Source organism: Mesoplodon densirostris, chromosome 2 (assembly GCF_025265405.1).
Source record: "Mesoplodon densirostris isolate mMesDen1 chromosome 2, mMesDen1 primary haplotype, whole genome shotgun sequence".
Classification (NCBI taxonomy): domain Eukaryota; kingdom Metazoa; phylum Chordata; class Mammalia; order Artiodactyla; family Ziphiidae; genus Mesoplodon; species Mesoplodon densirostris.
The window spans coordinates 152,375,259-152,391,426 of record NC_082662.1 but is presented as its reverse complement, the minus strand read 5'-3'; the positions used below and the strand labels follow the sequence as shown (position 1 = coordinate 152,391,426).

The window sequence follows — 16,168 nt, the reverse complement described above, 5'->3', positions numbered from 1 at the left end:
CAGACCCTGCTGCAAACACCACCCAGGGTTTGCAAGGCTCTCCCCTCCCCCGCGTTGCCCGTGGTGGAGGCAGGTGGCTCCAAATGTTCCCACTTGCCCAGCCCCACTCACCAATCTCCTCGTACCGCATCACTGTGCCCAGATTGGCATTCTCATCTAGGGAGGAAAGAGGAAATGCAGAAGCATCAGGGAACCAACTTCCGGATACCTGATGCACGTTCTGTACAAGAGCCTCCGCAGAGGGAGAACCCGGGATGTGGTGACTGGGTGGGAGTAGGGACATCTGAGCAACATAAATGGAGAGCACCGTCTAACTTAAAATGGAGAGGGAGCATCTCCTCAGGCTCCAGAGGCAGGATTCACTGTTCTGGACTTTCAGAATTGGACAGCCTGGCTGCGTTGCCAATGACGGACACACGTGCTCATGCTGAGCGCCTTTTGTTTCCTTCTGTATTTAGGGGAGGCTGGCCACAAGAGCAACTTCCTTGAACCCAGGGTGACAGCTTGTAGTGTCACACGGAGGCGGCCCTCTCCCGTTCAGCGTTCTGGTTCAAAGAACAAGCAAAACTGAGTACGCTGAGATTTTTCACGTGGCAGAATGGAGAGCCCGGGAAAGATGTGAAAGACAGAGGCTTTACCACGTGCTCTGAGTGTGCGCGCCCACATGGGGCACACGGTGTGCAGAACACCGTGGAGATGCCATCCTGGCCCCCTGCCTCCTCAACCATCCCTCTTAGTTCCTATTCAAGGTTGGAAATTGGAAATGGGAGAAACGGCAGCAGTCAGCCCCAAAGCGTCAAAGGAATGGGGGCTAGAGCTTCAGCTCTTCTGCAGAGCCGAATTTGGGGTTTGTAGGAGAAAGAGCCCCAGAGACAGCTATTCTCATCTATGCTGAGTCCTTAGGGGAGCAGCCAAAAAATGGAGAAAATTAAGGAAAGGGCTTGTGTGTTCTTAGCCTCTCAGCAGGAGTACTGACACTGCCAGAGCTGGGAGGACCTGAGGGAGGATGCTGGGCCTCTGAGAACTCTCAGGCGGGTGGACACATTCTATAGAGAGAAGGACCAGAAGAGCCCAAGGAGGGGAGAGGAGTGGGGAAGGTGTCCAGGATCCCTGAGCCAGGATGATCGCGCCTCTGGGCTCCCATCACACCTTGGCCCTGCAGGCCTGGTGACATCCTCTCTTCTCTCCCAAGTTTTGCTCTATAGATGCTCATCCTACAGCAGGTGCTGGGGCTTGTCTGGTGAATGAACAAAGGGAGGAGGGAAAGAAAAGAGGCGGGATTGGTAAAGAAGGTCCTTGCTCCCTTACCCACAAAGGTAAAGCGCTCCACCGGTGGGCGGACACAGCAGATCCGGCTTAGGCTTTCTCCCACCTTTCCCAGGATCTTGGCTATGGGAGAGAGAGCAAGACAGACAGGGACAGACGGAGAGAACCACTCACAACTCACACTCGCGTCAGTCCCACATTTGGGCCACTGTAAACATTGGGGCTGCCCTGGAGGGGCAGGGGTTGGGTCATGGAGGCAGTAGGAGGGTGAAAAGAAAGAACAGAAACATGACAGCTCAAATTCCCTCTTCTCATCCCCAGTCCAAGGCACAAGCATCCTGAGCCCTAGATGGGAATCTATTTTCTGGTCGTGTTTATTACACGGTTGAAAAATTGGAAAACATGGAAGAGGAATATATATAAAAAGGAAAATAGCACCCATAATTCCACCGCTAGAGATAACCACCACTGAAGTATGCATATATTTTTTATTTTCTCCCATTTTTATTATGCGTATTAATGCAGATATGTCTACGTAACATAAATTGGATCATAGTCTACATTTAAAGGGACTGTGCCCTGTTTGCATTTTTCAGTTTTTAATATCATGTGCATTTCTTCAGCCATCCCCAACACTAAAGAGTAACACCCCAATCTACGGAGACTTGGCCTGTGGCAAAGAACTCATTTGGAGTAATTTCTGCTGGGCAAAGGCCTTCCTTCCCTTTCAGATGGTGTTTAGAATAATCAGACATCCTACTTTGGCTGAGAGGGATCTGGTTTTCAGTGATCTTTCTGAGCTCTAATCCAGAGAAGTTTTCTGAGCCCCCAGATGTAGCTATACACAAACTATGAAATTCTGGCTCATCCTTGTGAATTACCCTATTTATGATAGACTGATAACCAAATAGATTATGGTCTCTAGGCTTGAAAAGTAATACCAGGATCTGTCTCTTGCAATTGGCCTGGAAGAAAATATTAGAAAGAACATGGACCTTGGAATCAGACAGTCCTGAATATGAATTCTGGCTCTTCCACTTTTGAGCTGTGTGACCTTAGGTAAATCACTCACCTTCTCTGAAGCTCAGTTTTCTCTTTGTAAATGGGAATATAATATCTATATCACAGAATTACCGCATTAAATGAGAACCCGTGTAAAGCACTGAGCACCGTGCAAGCATATAGTACTAGGTGCTGGGTAAATGTTGGGGGACCCCTGCTCTTTGACAGTGAAGGGATGGCTAAGAGTGTGGGACTCTGGCTGCAGACTGTCTGGGTTTGACTCCTGGCCCTGCTACTTCCTTACTGTGTGATCTTGGCAAGATCCTCAACCCCCTTAGAAAAGGCAGAGAAAAATGCTGCCTTTTGTCTTTAATTCCCACTTAAGGCAATCATATTTATATTAAAATGCACACCATCACCCCTGTCTCTCTCTGTCTCTGTTCCTGTCTCTATCATTGTGACTATTTCTCTCTGATGCCCTACATTAAGAGTTCTCAAAGTATGGTCCCTGGACCAGAGCATCAGCATGGACTTTTTAAAACTGCAAATTCTCTTCCTTCTTCCAGACCCACTGAATCAAATTCTGGGGCAGCGCTTAGCGATGTGGATTTTAACAAGCCCTCCAGGCGATTCTGAAGTTTGAGAGCCACCGCTCTACACCAATGTTCCCCTACCTGCAGTGGGCTTGGTGGGCACATTGCTGTTCTGGTAAATGGGCTGGGAGGTCTCATTCTGGGGCTGTCCAATCACAGGCGTCATGGAGGGTGTGTTGACATTGGAGAGGATGCAGCCAGTCACCCGCTGGGGGAAGGAGGAAGGGCAGAGTCAGTGTCGTTAGCCCAAGAGACTTATGAAAGCGTTTCCCAGTTACCTCCAAATGCTCATCTGCTTGTCCATCATGGTGAGGTGTCCTGGAACTGAGAAAGAGGGCTGGAGGTGGGTTCTAGACCCAGCCACACCCTGTGACCACACTAGGCTAGCAGGAGGTGAGAAACGCGTGGGATGTGTTGTTTCACAGACCTGGGTTCAAGTTTGAGCTCTGCCCCCTTCTGGCTGTGTGACCTTGGATAGTTACCTGCTCTTGAACCTCAGCTCAAGAGCCTAACACAGAGAGGCAAAAGAGCCACGCATCTGGGCTGCGGCAGGATTACACGAGCGAGCACACACAGAGCGCCTTTAGAGCATCTGGCACCTGGCAGGAAGTCTGTACATGTTGTGACCTTCTGTGGAACATGCATGCCTGCTCTCCCTGCCTGCTTCATGGGGCTCAAATGAGGTCATGTCTGCAAAAGGGCTGTGCAAGCTTGGGAAAGGTCATGCAAACAGCAGGCGCTATCACCACCTGCTGCCTCTCCAGGCCGGAGACGCCAATGACAGGGCCAAGCTGGGGAGCAGTGCCAGGCGGAGCAGGGTGTGTTTGTGCTGCAGGAAGAGGGCGGCGTTCTGGGAACTCTTGCGCCTGCTCAGAGTGTGAATACACATTCCAGAGCCAAACGGAAATTCTATGTGTATTATCCATTGTCCTGTGTTATCTGGCCTGCTGCTTCTCTCTAGTGCTACAGAAAGCACAGAGCTGATAACGCAGCATTCTTCACAGCTGACCCAGAAGCAACCCCCCTTGCCCACGGGGAGTGGAGCTATTGGGCAACAGAGAAACAAAGGGTGAATTTTCAATCTGTTTAGCTTCATAGGGCTGTTGCTTATTCAAGGTCCCTTCCCTGAAAGCCAGCTTCCCCTCAATCCCTGGCCCACCACCCTTTCTGGATTACTGAGTCCTGCTGCCAGAGGACACCAAGTCCCAGGATTGGGGTGACCCTCCAAAGGCGTCTTCCACACACCACCGTGCAGGCAGAGCAGAATGTGAGTCCTTCTGAACCCTGGAAAGGCAGGCGTTTGTCTTGTGGGGTGACCTGTCACTTCTGTAATGTTCCTGACAGGAGATGGTCACGAGAGCAAGCAGCCACACCTGGGAGCCGGCTGAGGTTGGGGACCACAGGCTCTTCTTAGCCTGCTTTGTGGGATTCTCTGTCCGGCTGCGGCTGGTGGAGTGGAAGGGACAGTCTGCCTCCTTTTTATTATGATTTCACATCCAGAAAAGAAAACGCCACATTCTCATTAAATAACCGGTCTGGTAGTTGAGGATTTTCTTCTTCTTGCTGCATGCATCATTTGCCCCATTCGACTTGTTCTCTGCTGGAGAAGAAAAGTGCTGGCCACCTGTCCCGCTCTGCCCTCCACAGGCTCCCACGTTCTCAAAGCCTTGCATCACCTATTAAGCCCCGTGTCTATCTCTCCAACAGGTCCACTCTCCATGCCAGGAACACCGGCCTGATGCTGGGACCAGGGAGACTAGGAGTTAACAAGCAGCTCCAAGCTCCCACTCCAAGGCGGGGGGCCATCGGGACTGGCATTCTTTGCCGGCCTGTGACCATCACTGCAACAGCTGGGGGTTGTTGGCCAAGCATCTCGGGCCCAGACTCATGCTTCTGGGCCTGAGTAACAGAGGGAGGGCTCGGGAAGCCCAGACATTTAGACAGCAAAACAGCAGCCAGGCTTTCTGGCTGGTAGAGCCAGGGCTCAGGCATGCCTGCAGGGTCCCCGATTCCTCCCTTCCATCATGCAGCCTGAGGCTCCTGGGTGAAAAGAAGGTGCACAGGTCTCCAGTGTGAAGCCACTGAGATTTAAAGGCTGTCTGCGAATCTTAGCCTCTCCTGACGGATACATCCTTATACAGTAAGATGGATGTCTTTCATTACTGCTGTTGTTGAGACAAGCCCAGAGGAGCAAGTCAGGGCCACCCTACATCAGAGTCCTTCCAAAGGGACCAGGGAAGACTCGGGATGTGTGTGAAAGGTTGTGAAAGCAGAAAAAAAGGAGATGGGTTTTCTTCAATTCCATGGGGGAAAAGCTTATTAGATGAAGCAACAGCCAGCTAGTGCTCTCCACTTCTCTTGCTCTTGACTTCCTGGATGGTCTGGAGCCCCAGAATTCCACACCTGTTCAAATAAAGCACTGTGCACAGCAGGTGGAGAGTGGGGGGACTGGGGCTGCTGGCAGCTCCCCAACGAGAAGATTCTGAAAGGCCCCTCTGACAGCAAACACAGATGCGATGGAGGCGCCCCCTGTGTCGGGATGATGCCATTCTGATCCTTGTTTGGGGCTGGGGAGGGCTGTGCATCAGGGTCAGCGGAGGCAAGCAGGATGGGTTGCGTCTCGTCTCGGTGGGTCAGGCTTCTCGCTATGGATGGCACCACTTTTCACCCCCACACGGTGGGAGTCGATGGGTTGCTATCGATCTGTGAAGGGCGCTTTCTGCACACGCTGACGGCTGCTGCTGGCTGGTGAGGAACCTGTGCTTACCTAGCAACCGGCTCCTCGTCACCGCACACGGCCACAAGCCCTAGGCAGCCATCTGTGTGGACTAGGCAGTCACTGTGTGTCCTCAGATACCCTGGTTCACCTCTCTGTGCTTCCTTTTACCCACAAATAAAACAGAGATGAGGACACTGTCTGCCCGTGGACTCCCGTGAGGAGGAATGAGTGTGCATGACAGTACGACGCCTGTGGGTATGAAGTACAGCAGTCACGGCCACCTACACTGGGGTAAGAGGACCAGTGGGTCCCCAGGAGGTGTGGCAGGAGGACCTGGCTGCTTGTAACTCCGCCCAGTGCCCTGCTCTCCTCCTTTCTTTGCTCGCTTCTCCTTCTCTCCTCACTTTCTGAAGCTTTCCAGCTGTGGTCTCCTGAATCCCACCTTGAATTTACTGCCAGAAGATGAAAACTGCCCCAAGTCATATCGAGGAGGGGGACAAGGCAGGAAGCAGCCTCTGGCGCTGCTCAGGGTCCCTAATTCACTGCCCTCCGTGGTGCTGCTCAGAGCCTGGTCTCTCCCACCGCTGGAGGAAACAACCAGGTCAGTAGGCCAGCAGCATCCTTTCCCTGGCCTGCCCGGCTTCCGTGGTCCACCCAACCCTGAGGCTGGCCCAGCTTACCTTCATGAGGTCCCGATGGTGTTCGAGGACGCTGCAGGTTGTCTGCCAGGTGTCCTGATAGCACTCCCACGGGTCCACCCTGACAATAGGAAAGATGTTTCTCTTGGTTTCCATTCTCACACTCTTTGCTTATTGGTTCCTTCCAATGACATGGCTCAAAAAGCTTAGCAGACCTGGTCATACCAAGTACTTAGACCTTGAATCAGGTAAAACATGGGCTTGAAACACCTTCCTGAGCCTCAGTTTCCCCACTGTAAAATGAGAGGAGTTTGACACAGGCTTACATGAACAGTTGCTGGTACTGGTCTGGCCAGGTTTAATATCAGCACCAGACCTTCCCAACTGTGGGGCTTTGGGAAAGTTATGTGATTTTTTGGTGCTCACTTTCCCATCTGTAAAATGGGAATAACAATAATAACACTCTTGCGGGGTTATTAGAAGGGGTCAATGAGTTTTCTATGCAAAGTGCTTAGTATAGTGTCTTGCTCTTATTCTTACCTGCAAAATGGGAATTCTCCTCTGGACCTTATAGGACTGTGATAAGAATGAAATGAGCCAGGCCCTCATCAAGTGGCGACTGCAGTTACCTGAACTGGGGAATCTGCCCATGTCTTACTCCCTGTGCAGCGGGGTGCCCTGTGGGCATGGAGGTGGGCATGGCAGCCAGACCGGAACGCACAGCCCCGCAGACTGGCCAACCCCTGCTGCACACGGGATGTGAAGTGAGCAGGGATCCAGCCCCTGACGGATGCAGCACTCGGGCTTAATTACCAACTTAATGAGCTGCTAAATTGGGACGTTCCTCAAACATGTACTTAGCAGTTGAGCATTCCCTCCCTAGCCCCACCTCACAGCACACCTAAGGTTTCCAGAGATGAGATCTCATGAACTGAAAACCGTTAGTGACCCAGCTTGCCCTGAGCCCCCAGGTCCCTGACCACCCTCCCCCCTGAGATGGGCAGACACCTGACCTGGCTAAACAGGCTCCCCCATGTCCAAGGACTCTGCACACCCATGCCCCATCTCTAGAGCTATCTCCAAGCCTCTCTGGTGACCCCAGTTCGTGGAATGCGGATTTTCCCAGTGCCTGGAGCAGTGCAGGGCAGGCAGTAAGTGCTCAGTGAATATTTGTTGAATGAATGAGGGAGTTATTTCAGAATCTTCTAATCACATACAAGCAGTAACAGTCTCCTGTTCAGTATTTCCCCCACTGGACCCCATTTGCCCCTGAGGTCATGAGGTGCCGTGCTAAGGGGCTCCGTTTCTACCCTGACGTGACCACAGATGTGCTGTTCCCTCTCAAACTCCTTGACTTCTCCTGAGCTGTCTCCCAACCTCACCTCTGTCTTGGGGGGAAGGGGGGATGAGAAAGTCTGTAAAGGGCATGCACTGTTCACACAAATCACTGCGCACAAATGGCACGGATCGCTATTTAATTATTATTGTCGCTTTCCTTCACTGTTCCCATTTCCACCCACCCCATCTCTTCTCCACTAACTCTCTGCATCCCTCATTTTGAGGTCAGCGGCCCTTCATTCCTCTCCTTTCCTGGAAACCTCTAGGTGCTGCTTATTTTTCCACGGGGGGACATCACAAGACAAATGGTGTATTGCTATTTTTTTTAAAAAACGTCATCTTCTCATGCAAATTATAACTGTAGGAGCTTTGGGGGGCATAATTAGCATAATTAGTGGAGGTTTGCTTTAATTACACTGCAAGCACAGTGGATAACGGTGTCTGCCATCTTAGAACTGTGCAGGGACCGTCTGTGCAGGGATCATCTGAGGGAAAGGCCACGAGCACTTGGACCTGTCCCCCCCACCCGGCCCCGCCCCTCTGTCCCACTGTCATCGCGGGGCCCTAGGAAGCCTGGACGGGAATGGAAAATAGCCAAAGCCGGGGGACCTTCCCCGAAAGGTAGTGACAGCTCATGGAAGTGAGTACGGATGGAAGTGGAGAGGCATCTCGGACTTTCTGGCCCTGTCTCTCCCCAATCCCAGTGATGTCTGTGGAAGCTCCGAGCGTACTCCTGAATCCAAACGTGCCAGAGCAGATGAAACACCAAAAGCTCCCTCTTTAGTGCCCCAGGCTGTATAAATTGGTTAAAAAATAAAGTCATCAGGCCACCCCAGAATGCTTACGTTATTATTGCCTGCATGGGGTTAATCTCTCCCCTGGCCTCCCCACTCCTGTGGGGACTCTTCCTATTGTCCACCCATTCCCAGGGTGTCCCTGGGCCACCCACCTCTGGCATCATCAGGCCAGCCCTACCTGATCCAGTCGGAATTCTGGACGGCCAGCTGACACATGATGAGACGGTGCCGGCTCGACACAAGGCCCTGGGAAGCAACAGAGCAGTCGTTGGGTTGGGAGGCTCACTCTGCTCCCCACAGACTCCCTAAGACTCCATCCCAAGCCAGCCCGTTATAAAAGTGCAGCATTTTTCAGTGCTGACAGAGAATGAAGGTGTGACCTATCCACATGTCCCCCTGCTACACACAAGCGTAGAGTGGCAGGGTGGGCGGGAGAGAAAGAATGGAGGGTGTGTGCAGTATACTCTCCTCCTCCATCAGAGTCAGAGGTGAGCCTCCACTGATGAAGAAGCCAGTGTACACCCAGCACAGAGAGGAGACTTAACGTGCTGAGTGTTGCCTTGTTTCCAGGGTCCATCTGGCTGGGTCACTTCCCCAGAACCCACCAAGTTGTATCTGGGGGAGGAGGTTGAGGTCTGGGAGGGCTTCTAGATTTTCTGGGATGTGTGGCAGGGAGGGAGGGGCAGGGAAATGAATTTTTTTTCCTTTCTTTTTTTTGCGGTACGCGGGCCTCTCACTGTTGTGGCCTCTCCCGTTGTGGAGCACAGCCTCCGGACGCGCAGGCTCAGCGGCCATGGCTCATAGGCCCAGCCGCTCCGTGGCATGTGGGATCCTCCCGGACCGGGGCATGAACCCGTGTCCCCTGCATTGGCGGGCAGACTCCCAAACACTGCGCCACCAGGGAAGCCCGGGAAATGAATTTTAAATCAGATTATAGGAGGCATAGGCCTTTGTCTCCTAAAATCCCAGGAAAGATTGCTCAGCCCATAACCAGCCCCCAGTTTGGCATCCGTGCCGAGTCACACGGCATAGATGAGCTCTGACTGGGCCTGGTCGCAGGCAGCTGTAGCTCCCAGCTGCTGCCCAACCCCCATTCGCTCAGGTCTGACTGTGGTCCAGAGATGGAAAGCAGGACACCTGCTAATGGGTGTTTTGCGTTTCCAGGAATCGTAGATGGCAGAGATGGCAGTGGAGCAGTTTTACATCAGAGGAACCATCGGGTCAGGAAGGGGGGTTAGGGAGGGGAGGGGCACAGGAGGAACGCACCTGTTTTCCATAGGAGTCGTGGACAGGAGACACAATCCCACCAATGACAATAAACCTTCCAGTTTTGTGTAGATAATCTCTGGCTCTTTCTAATTAAGAGAAGAAAACCTCACATTATTAAAGAGGAAAGGTGTGGATTAGAGGTATCATTGAAATCAGTACGTTCAGCTCTGTAAGGCTTATTTCCCGTCTTTCTTGCCATTTAAATAGAAAGTGCCAACTTTCAAAGCAAACATTGGTGTTTCAAAAGGTTATGGAACCAGATTTCAGCCCCCAAAGCGAAAGGATTTAGAAGTCAAGGGGATTAATCCAGGTTTAAAGGTCCAGTGCTGGACTAGCTCAGAGAGATTTAAAACAAGCACCTCACTCAAAGCCAAAAGAGCAACTGATTGGAATTAACCATTATGATCACAAGCAGAAATTATTCCGAAGTGAAGGAGTCATTTTTTAAAAAGAAAAAAGAAGAAGCCTTCTTATAATATGAAAGGTGGGCTGACTGCCTCATGGAGTTACTCAGAAGAGGAAAATCACCAAAACAAATTTAAAGGGCCTTCCACATAATTAGGGAGAATTAACAATCAGACCAGAAAACCAACATTACAGTTGGTTGAGAAAAGTTCGGCCAGAGAAAAGCCCATTTTCTTCTGCTGAAAAAAAGTCATGATGTTGCTTTTTCAAATTTACCAGACAAGCCCAATTTCATTTTCATGAGACAATTTAGCAAACTAATAAGTGATGAAGATTTTGGTTCTGTCTTTCTTCTAAGGTGGTTCGTTGTACAAATCCAACAAGTCCTGAGCTACTACAGCTGAGGGAAGGTGGCGTGGATTTACTGTGTAGCTGAGGGATTCTGTGAGGGAACAGGGGCTTGGGTAGCAAAACTGGCTGTGTAGTTTACAAGCAAGCTTCCAGGATCACCCTGCTGGCTCTCTTAAAAATATTAATTCTCACCACATTTGCCTCTTTTTTTTTCTTTCGATGTGAAATCTCTTAAAGTTTTTTTTAAAAAGTAATTAATAAGCTTTATTTTTTTAGTACAGTTTTAGATTTACAGAATAATTAAGCAGACAGTACATAGAGTTCTATGTATTCAGTCCCCCCATCTTCCGACCTCCCCCCCACACACACCTCATTTCCCCTGTTATTACTATCTTGCATTAGTGGGGTATAATTGTTACATTTGATAGGCCCGTATTGACACATCATTATTAACTATAGGACATAGTTTACATTGAGATTCACTCTTTGTGTTGTATGGTTCTGCAGGTTTTGACAAATGCATAATGACATGTGTCCACACTGGTTTCGTAGAGAATAGTTTCTCCACGCTCAAAATCCACTGTGCTCTCTACCTATTCATCTCTCTCCCTCCTTCCAACCGCTGGTAACCACTGATCTTTTTACTATCTCTATAGTTTTGTCTTTTCAAAATGCCAAATAGTTGGAATCACACACTATGTAGCCTCTTCAGACTGGCTTCTTTCACTTAGCAATTCATATTTAAGGTTCCTCCATGTCTTTTCCTGGCCTGATAACTCATTTCTTTTTATTGCTGAATAATAGTCCATTGTCTGGACATACCACAGTTTGTTTATTCATTCACTAATGGAAGGTCATCTTGGTTGCTTCCAGTTTTCACTGATTATGAATAAAGCTGATATAACATTCATGTGCAGGTTTTTGAGTGGACATAAAATTTCAACTCAGGTAAATATCAAGGAGTGTGATTGCTGGAACATGCGGTAAAAGTATGTTTAATTTTGTAAGAAACTGTCTAACTATCTTCCAAAATGGGTGTACAGTTTTTCATTCCTGCCAGCAGTGAATGAGCGTTCCTGTTGCTCCACATCCTCCCCAGCATTCAGTATTGTCAGTTTCTAACATTATAACGTGTGTCATCTTTGCTTTTTAAAAGAGTGATATTACTTCACTAGTTTCCAAATCTTATTCTGAGGTCAAGAATAAATTGAAGGCCTTGTAGCAAAACCTTTTGGATATCTGAATAAATTCTATAGCCCCTCCTCTCTTCCCTTTGCCCTTTATACCTCAGTCTTCCTTAGGATCATTTCCATATGGGCTTTGGCTGTCACAGATCCTCTGCTGCAATAAGCCAGACCTTCCTTCGTCTCCCTATCTTAGAAAAAGTGTCCTCTCTTTACTCTCCACTTACCAAAGCTTTTCATTTGAAGCTCAGCTCCACCCCACATCCAGCATGCCTGCCCTGGCAACATCCCCCTTTGCTGGACTTACTGACCTACTAGCTCCCTGTGCATCCTGTTCAAGGGATATGATCTGGAAATTGTTTCTGAAAGTTTGTGTCTTTACTCCTCTTCTGTACTGAATTCTTCAGAACCAGGGACTTTGCTGTAGAGAAGAGGTCCTAAATGCACAGCTAAAGGAGATGTGCAGTTAACATGCATGTGAGAAGCAAGCAGAGTGTAAGATGATTTACATTCAAACAACCTTGGCTTGTTCTGTTGCCACTTGACACACTGTACAGGCTTAAGAAAAGCAATCCACAAGTAGTTCAGTCTGTCACCCATGCCAAAGACTTCTTGGGCTCTTAAGCACTCAGCACAGTGGCTTGTTTATTGAGTAATGCTTGTTCAACAAATGCTCATACCTAGAAGGCTCATGTAGCCACCTTCCCTTAGGGTTTCCTTCCACTGGGCCATGTCTGTGCGGAGAGCCACTCACTCCATTCCTCAGACCACACTCCAGAATTTCCAAGGGAAATAGGTTGCACCAAGCAACCTCATTGCCTTAGAAAATGTTATCCTTTCCCTCTGGCCAAGATGAGGGGGCACTTCCCCTGGCAATGCTCCAAAGCTCACTGTCTCACAAAGAAGCAATTTTTGAAAGGGATAGCCCCAACCCTACACCCTAAAAAAGGATTCCTGATCTGAAATAGTTAAACACAAAAGAGTCATGATTGTGATCATGCAGTCAAATCAATTCAGTTAACATTTATTGAGCACAAAATACCATGATGGATCCTAGAGGGATAAGAGTGGCTTTATTTATTGTTCTCCAAAGGTTCACAATAATGGAGAAACAGAAGGCTTTAATGAGAGGCAAAATGGGTGAGTGCTATAGCTGTGGCTTTCAATGTTGTTGTTGTTGGTGGTGGTGTTTTACTGCAACCCACAGTAAGAAATACATTTTATATCCTGGCACAATACATACATATGTATGTTTATGTATAATTAACTGAAACAAATGTTACAATATTTTCTAGTACATTCTATTCTAGTAATTACAAATTTAAGTAAAAAGCTGGTCACAACCTAGTAATGCATGGCAACCTATAGTTTGAACAACTCTGTGAGATACTAGGGCACATGGGAAAAGGGACAAGAGAGGTAATTTTGTCTTCCCAAGGAGTGTGAGGAGTTCCAGCAAATATTCAGAAATTGCACAGTTTAAAATATGCTTATCAGGGCCTCCCTGGTGGCGCAAGTGGTTGAGAGTCCGCCTGCCGATGCAGGGGATACGGGTTCGTGCCCCGGTCTGGGAGGATCCCATATGCCGCGGAGCGGCTGGGCCCGTGAGCCATGGCCGCTGAGCCTGCGTGTCCGGAGCCTGCGCGTCCGGAGCCTGTGCTCCGCAACGGGGGAGGCCACAACAGTGAGAGGCCCGCATACCGCAAAAAAAAAAAAAAAAAAAAAAAAAATATGCTTATCAACTGGTTTAGCCTTAACCACTAGGGTTAGGCTGTAGGGGGCCTGGTAGGGGTGGGGTGAGGGTGAGGGAGGGATACTGTTCGGTAAGCAAGTGGGAATCAAACTTCAGAGGGTCCTGAAAGCCAGGCAAGGAGTGTGACTTTTATGCCACTGTTTGGTCAACATGCATTCTATGGACCACTTGCATTGGAATTACCAGGGAGAGGCTATTAAAATGCAGATTTTTAGGTCCTCATCCAGAGTTACTGAATCAAAATCTCTGGGATTGGGACTTAATCTACTTTTAAAATTAGTTTCCCCAGGTGATTCTTTTGCTCTCTAAAGTTTGAGAACAATAGACATACATTGACAATAACCATAAAGATGAAAAGTATAGATAATAGGGAATCATTGAAGGCTATTGAACCTGGGGAGTGACATGCTCTGAGCTTGAAGAAAAACTCACAGAAAGGATAGTGAAGATGGTGAAAAATCCTGCCTTAAAGGAGACAATCATTCCCGGCAGGAAGTTTGGGGCCAGGTAATGAGGGATAAAGGAAGAAGATGACCCATCAAAACTTCCCAGAGAATGTTCAGGAACCATGGATTTCCTCCTCTCTCCAGACATTTTGTTTGCTTTGCCTCTGGGGCTTTGCAGTTGGATGTGTCAATGCAATGCCATGTCATCAATATTTCAGACCATACCTTTATGACTGTACTAATAGCGCTAGGTTTTATATTCTGCAATTCACTTGTTGCCTTAGTATCCTCTAATTTGAATGGAATGTCAGGCAAGTAAGAAACTGGAGGGACTTAATCTTGGAGGAGTCAAGATGGTGGTGTGGGAAGACACAGAGTTCGCGTCTACCCACAACTAGGGTGCCTGCCGGACACTGGTGAGAGACCCCAATGCCCAAGGAGGTGGGAAGAACCCCCAAGCAAACCAGTAGGACATGGGGGGACTGAGGGTGGGGGAGAAGTGGAGTCTGGACAGGACCAGCGCCCCTGAGGGGTGGCTGAGATGGGGGAGGGGTTCTCATGCTTGGAGGAACCCTCGGAGGCTTGGATCAGAGGGGATGGGGCCCAGCATTTCCACTGCCCTATCGTCCAGGGAAGTCTGCCCGGCTCTCTCTGGCCGGGTCCTATGCCCTCAGAGGTCCCCTCCAGGCTGGGTTGGTCCTGGGGGCATAGAAGGGAGGCTGGGAAAGATCAGGAGAGACAGGTGGGAGGAACCCTCCAGGACAGGAGGAGCAGGAGAGGAGTGGAGGGCATTTGTCCTGCCCACTAGAGCCCAGGAAGCCTGCTGGGCTGCCAGGTGGGGTCCCCCGCTCTCTGAGACCAGAGGTGGGAGGCACGCCTAGGCCCCTTCTCTTCTGTTGAGCCTAATCCCTACCCCACCCCACCCCTGCCTTTTCCAGCCCTGTGGCTACTAAGCATAGGCCCCACCCACTGCCAAAACCTCACCCCTGCTTAGGCCCTGCCCTCCACAACCAAGGCCATTTCCACCTTTTTTCTCTTCCTCCTTTTTACTATTGTGGTTCTGTTTTACCTTCTGGTTGTCGTTTCATCTATACTTTTATTTTTATATTTTTTCTAACATAGTGGTTACTTTCCTAGTCTAATTTTATTTTTTACTTTGTTATTGTTCTCCTTTTTTTTTTTTGCTGCCATGCGCAGCTTGCAGGATCTTGGTTCATGAGCCAGGTGTAAGGCTGAAGTTCCTGAGGTGAGAGCTCCAAGTCCAAACCACTGGACTAACAGAGAACCTCAGACAGCAGGGAATATCGTTCAGAGTGAGGTCTCCTGGAGGTCCTCATCTCAGCACCAAGACCCAGCTTTACTCAACAGCCTACAAACTACAGTGTTGGAAGCCTCAGGCCAAACAACCAGTACGACAGGAACACAATTCCACTCATAAAAAAAAGGAAAAAAAATGAGATGGCAAAAAAAAAATGTCACAGATGAAGGAGCAAGGTAAAAACCTACAAGACCAATTAAATGAAGAGGAAATAGGCAATCTATCTGAAAAAGAATTCAGAGTAATGATAGTAAAGATGATCCAGAATCTCAGAAATACAGTGGAGGTACGGATTGAGAAAATACAAGAAATGTTTAACATTTCTAGAAGATCTAGAAGAACTAAAGAAAAAACAAACAGAGAAAACAACACAATAACTGAAATGAAAAATATACTCGAAAGAATCAATAACAGAATAACTGAGACAGAAGAATGAATAAGTGAGCTGGAAGACAAAATGGTGGAAATATCTGCCAAGGAGCAGAATAAAGAAAAAGAATGAAAAGAATTGAAGACAATCTCAGAGACCTCTGGGACAACACTAAATGCACCAAGATTCGAATTATAGGGGTCCCAGAGAAACAAGAGAAAAAAAAAGGGTCTGAGAAAATATTTGAAGAGATTACAGTGGAAAACTTCCCTAACATGGGAAAAGAAATAGTCACCCAAGTCCTGGAAGCACAGAGAGTCCCATACAGGATAAACCCTAGGAAAAACACACCAAGACACATATTAATCAAGCTAACAAAAATTATATGCAAAGAAAAAATATTAAAAGAAGCAAGGGAAAAAACAAAAAATAACATACAATGGAATCCCCATAATGTTATCAGCTGATTTTTCAGTGGAAACTCTGCAGGCCAGAAGGGAGTGGCAGGATATACTTAAAGTGATGAAAGAGAAAAACCTACAACCAAGATTACCCAGCAAGGATCTCATTCAGATTCAACAGAGAAGTCAAAAGCTTTTCAGACAAACAAAGGCTAAGAGAATTCAGCACCACCAAATCATCTTTACAACAAATGCTAAAGAAACTTCTCTAGGTGGGAAACACAAGAGAAGAAAAAGACCCACAAAAACAACCCAACA

The 16,168-nt window shown here is 48.4% G+C and overlaps 1 protein-coding gene across 1 annotated transcript in view; it reads right to left on the bottom strand.

Moving 5' to 3' along the window:
* Positions 1-16,168, bottom strand: part of NMNAT2 (nicotinamide nucleotide adenylyltransferase 2) — a 209,472-nt gene that overhangs the window by 28,555 nt on the left and 164,749 nt on the right. Inside the window, exons 5-10 of the mRNA XM_060091160.1 lie at positions 9,620-9,708; positions 8,532-8,599; positions 6,261-6,339; positions 2,943-3,069; positions 1,309-1,389; positions 112-156 (exon numbers count right to left, since the gene is read on the bottom strand). Of these exons, the coding sequence (XP_059947143.1) occupies positions 112-156; positions 1,309-1,389; positions 2,943-3,069; positions 6,261-6,339; positions 8,532-8,599; positions 9,620-9,708 (489 nt within the window). The remainder of the gene's footprint in view (positions 1-111; positions 157-1,308; positions 1,390-2,942; positions 3,070-6,260; positions 6,340-8,531; positions 8,600-9,619; positions 9,709-16,168) is intronic.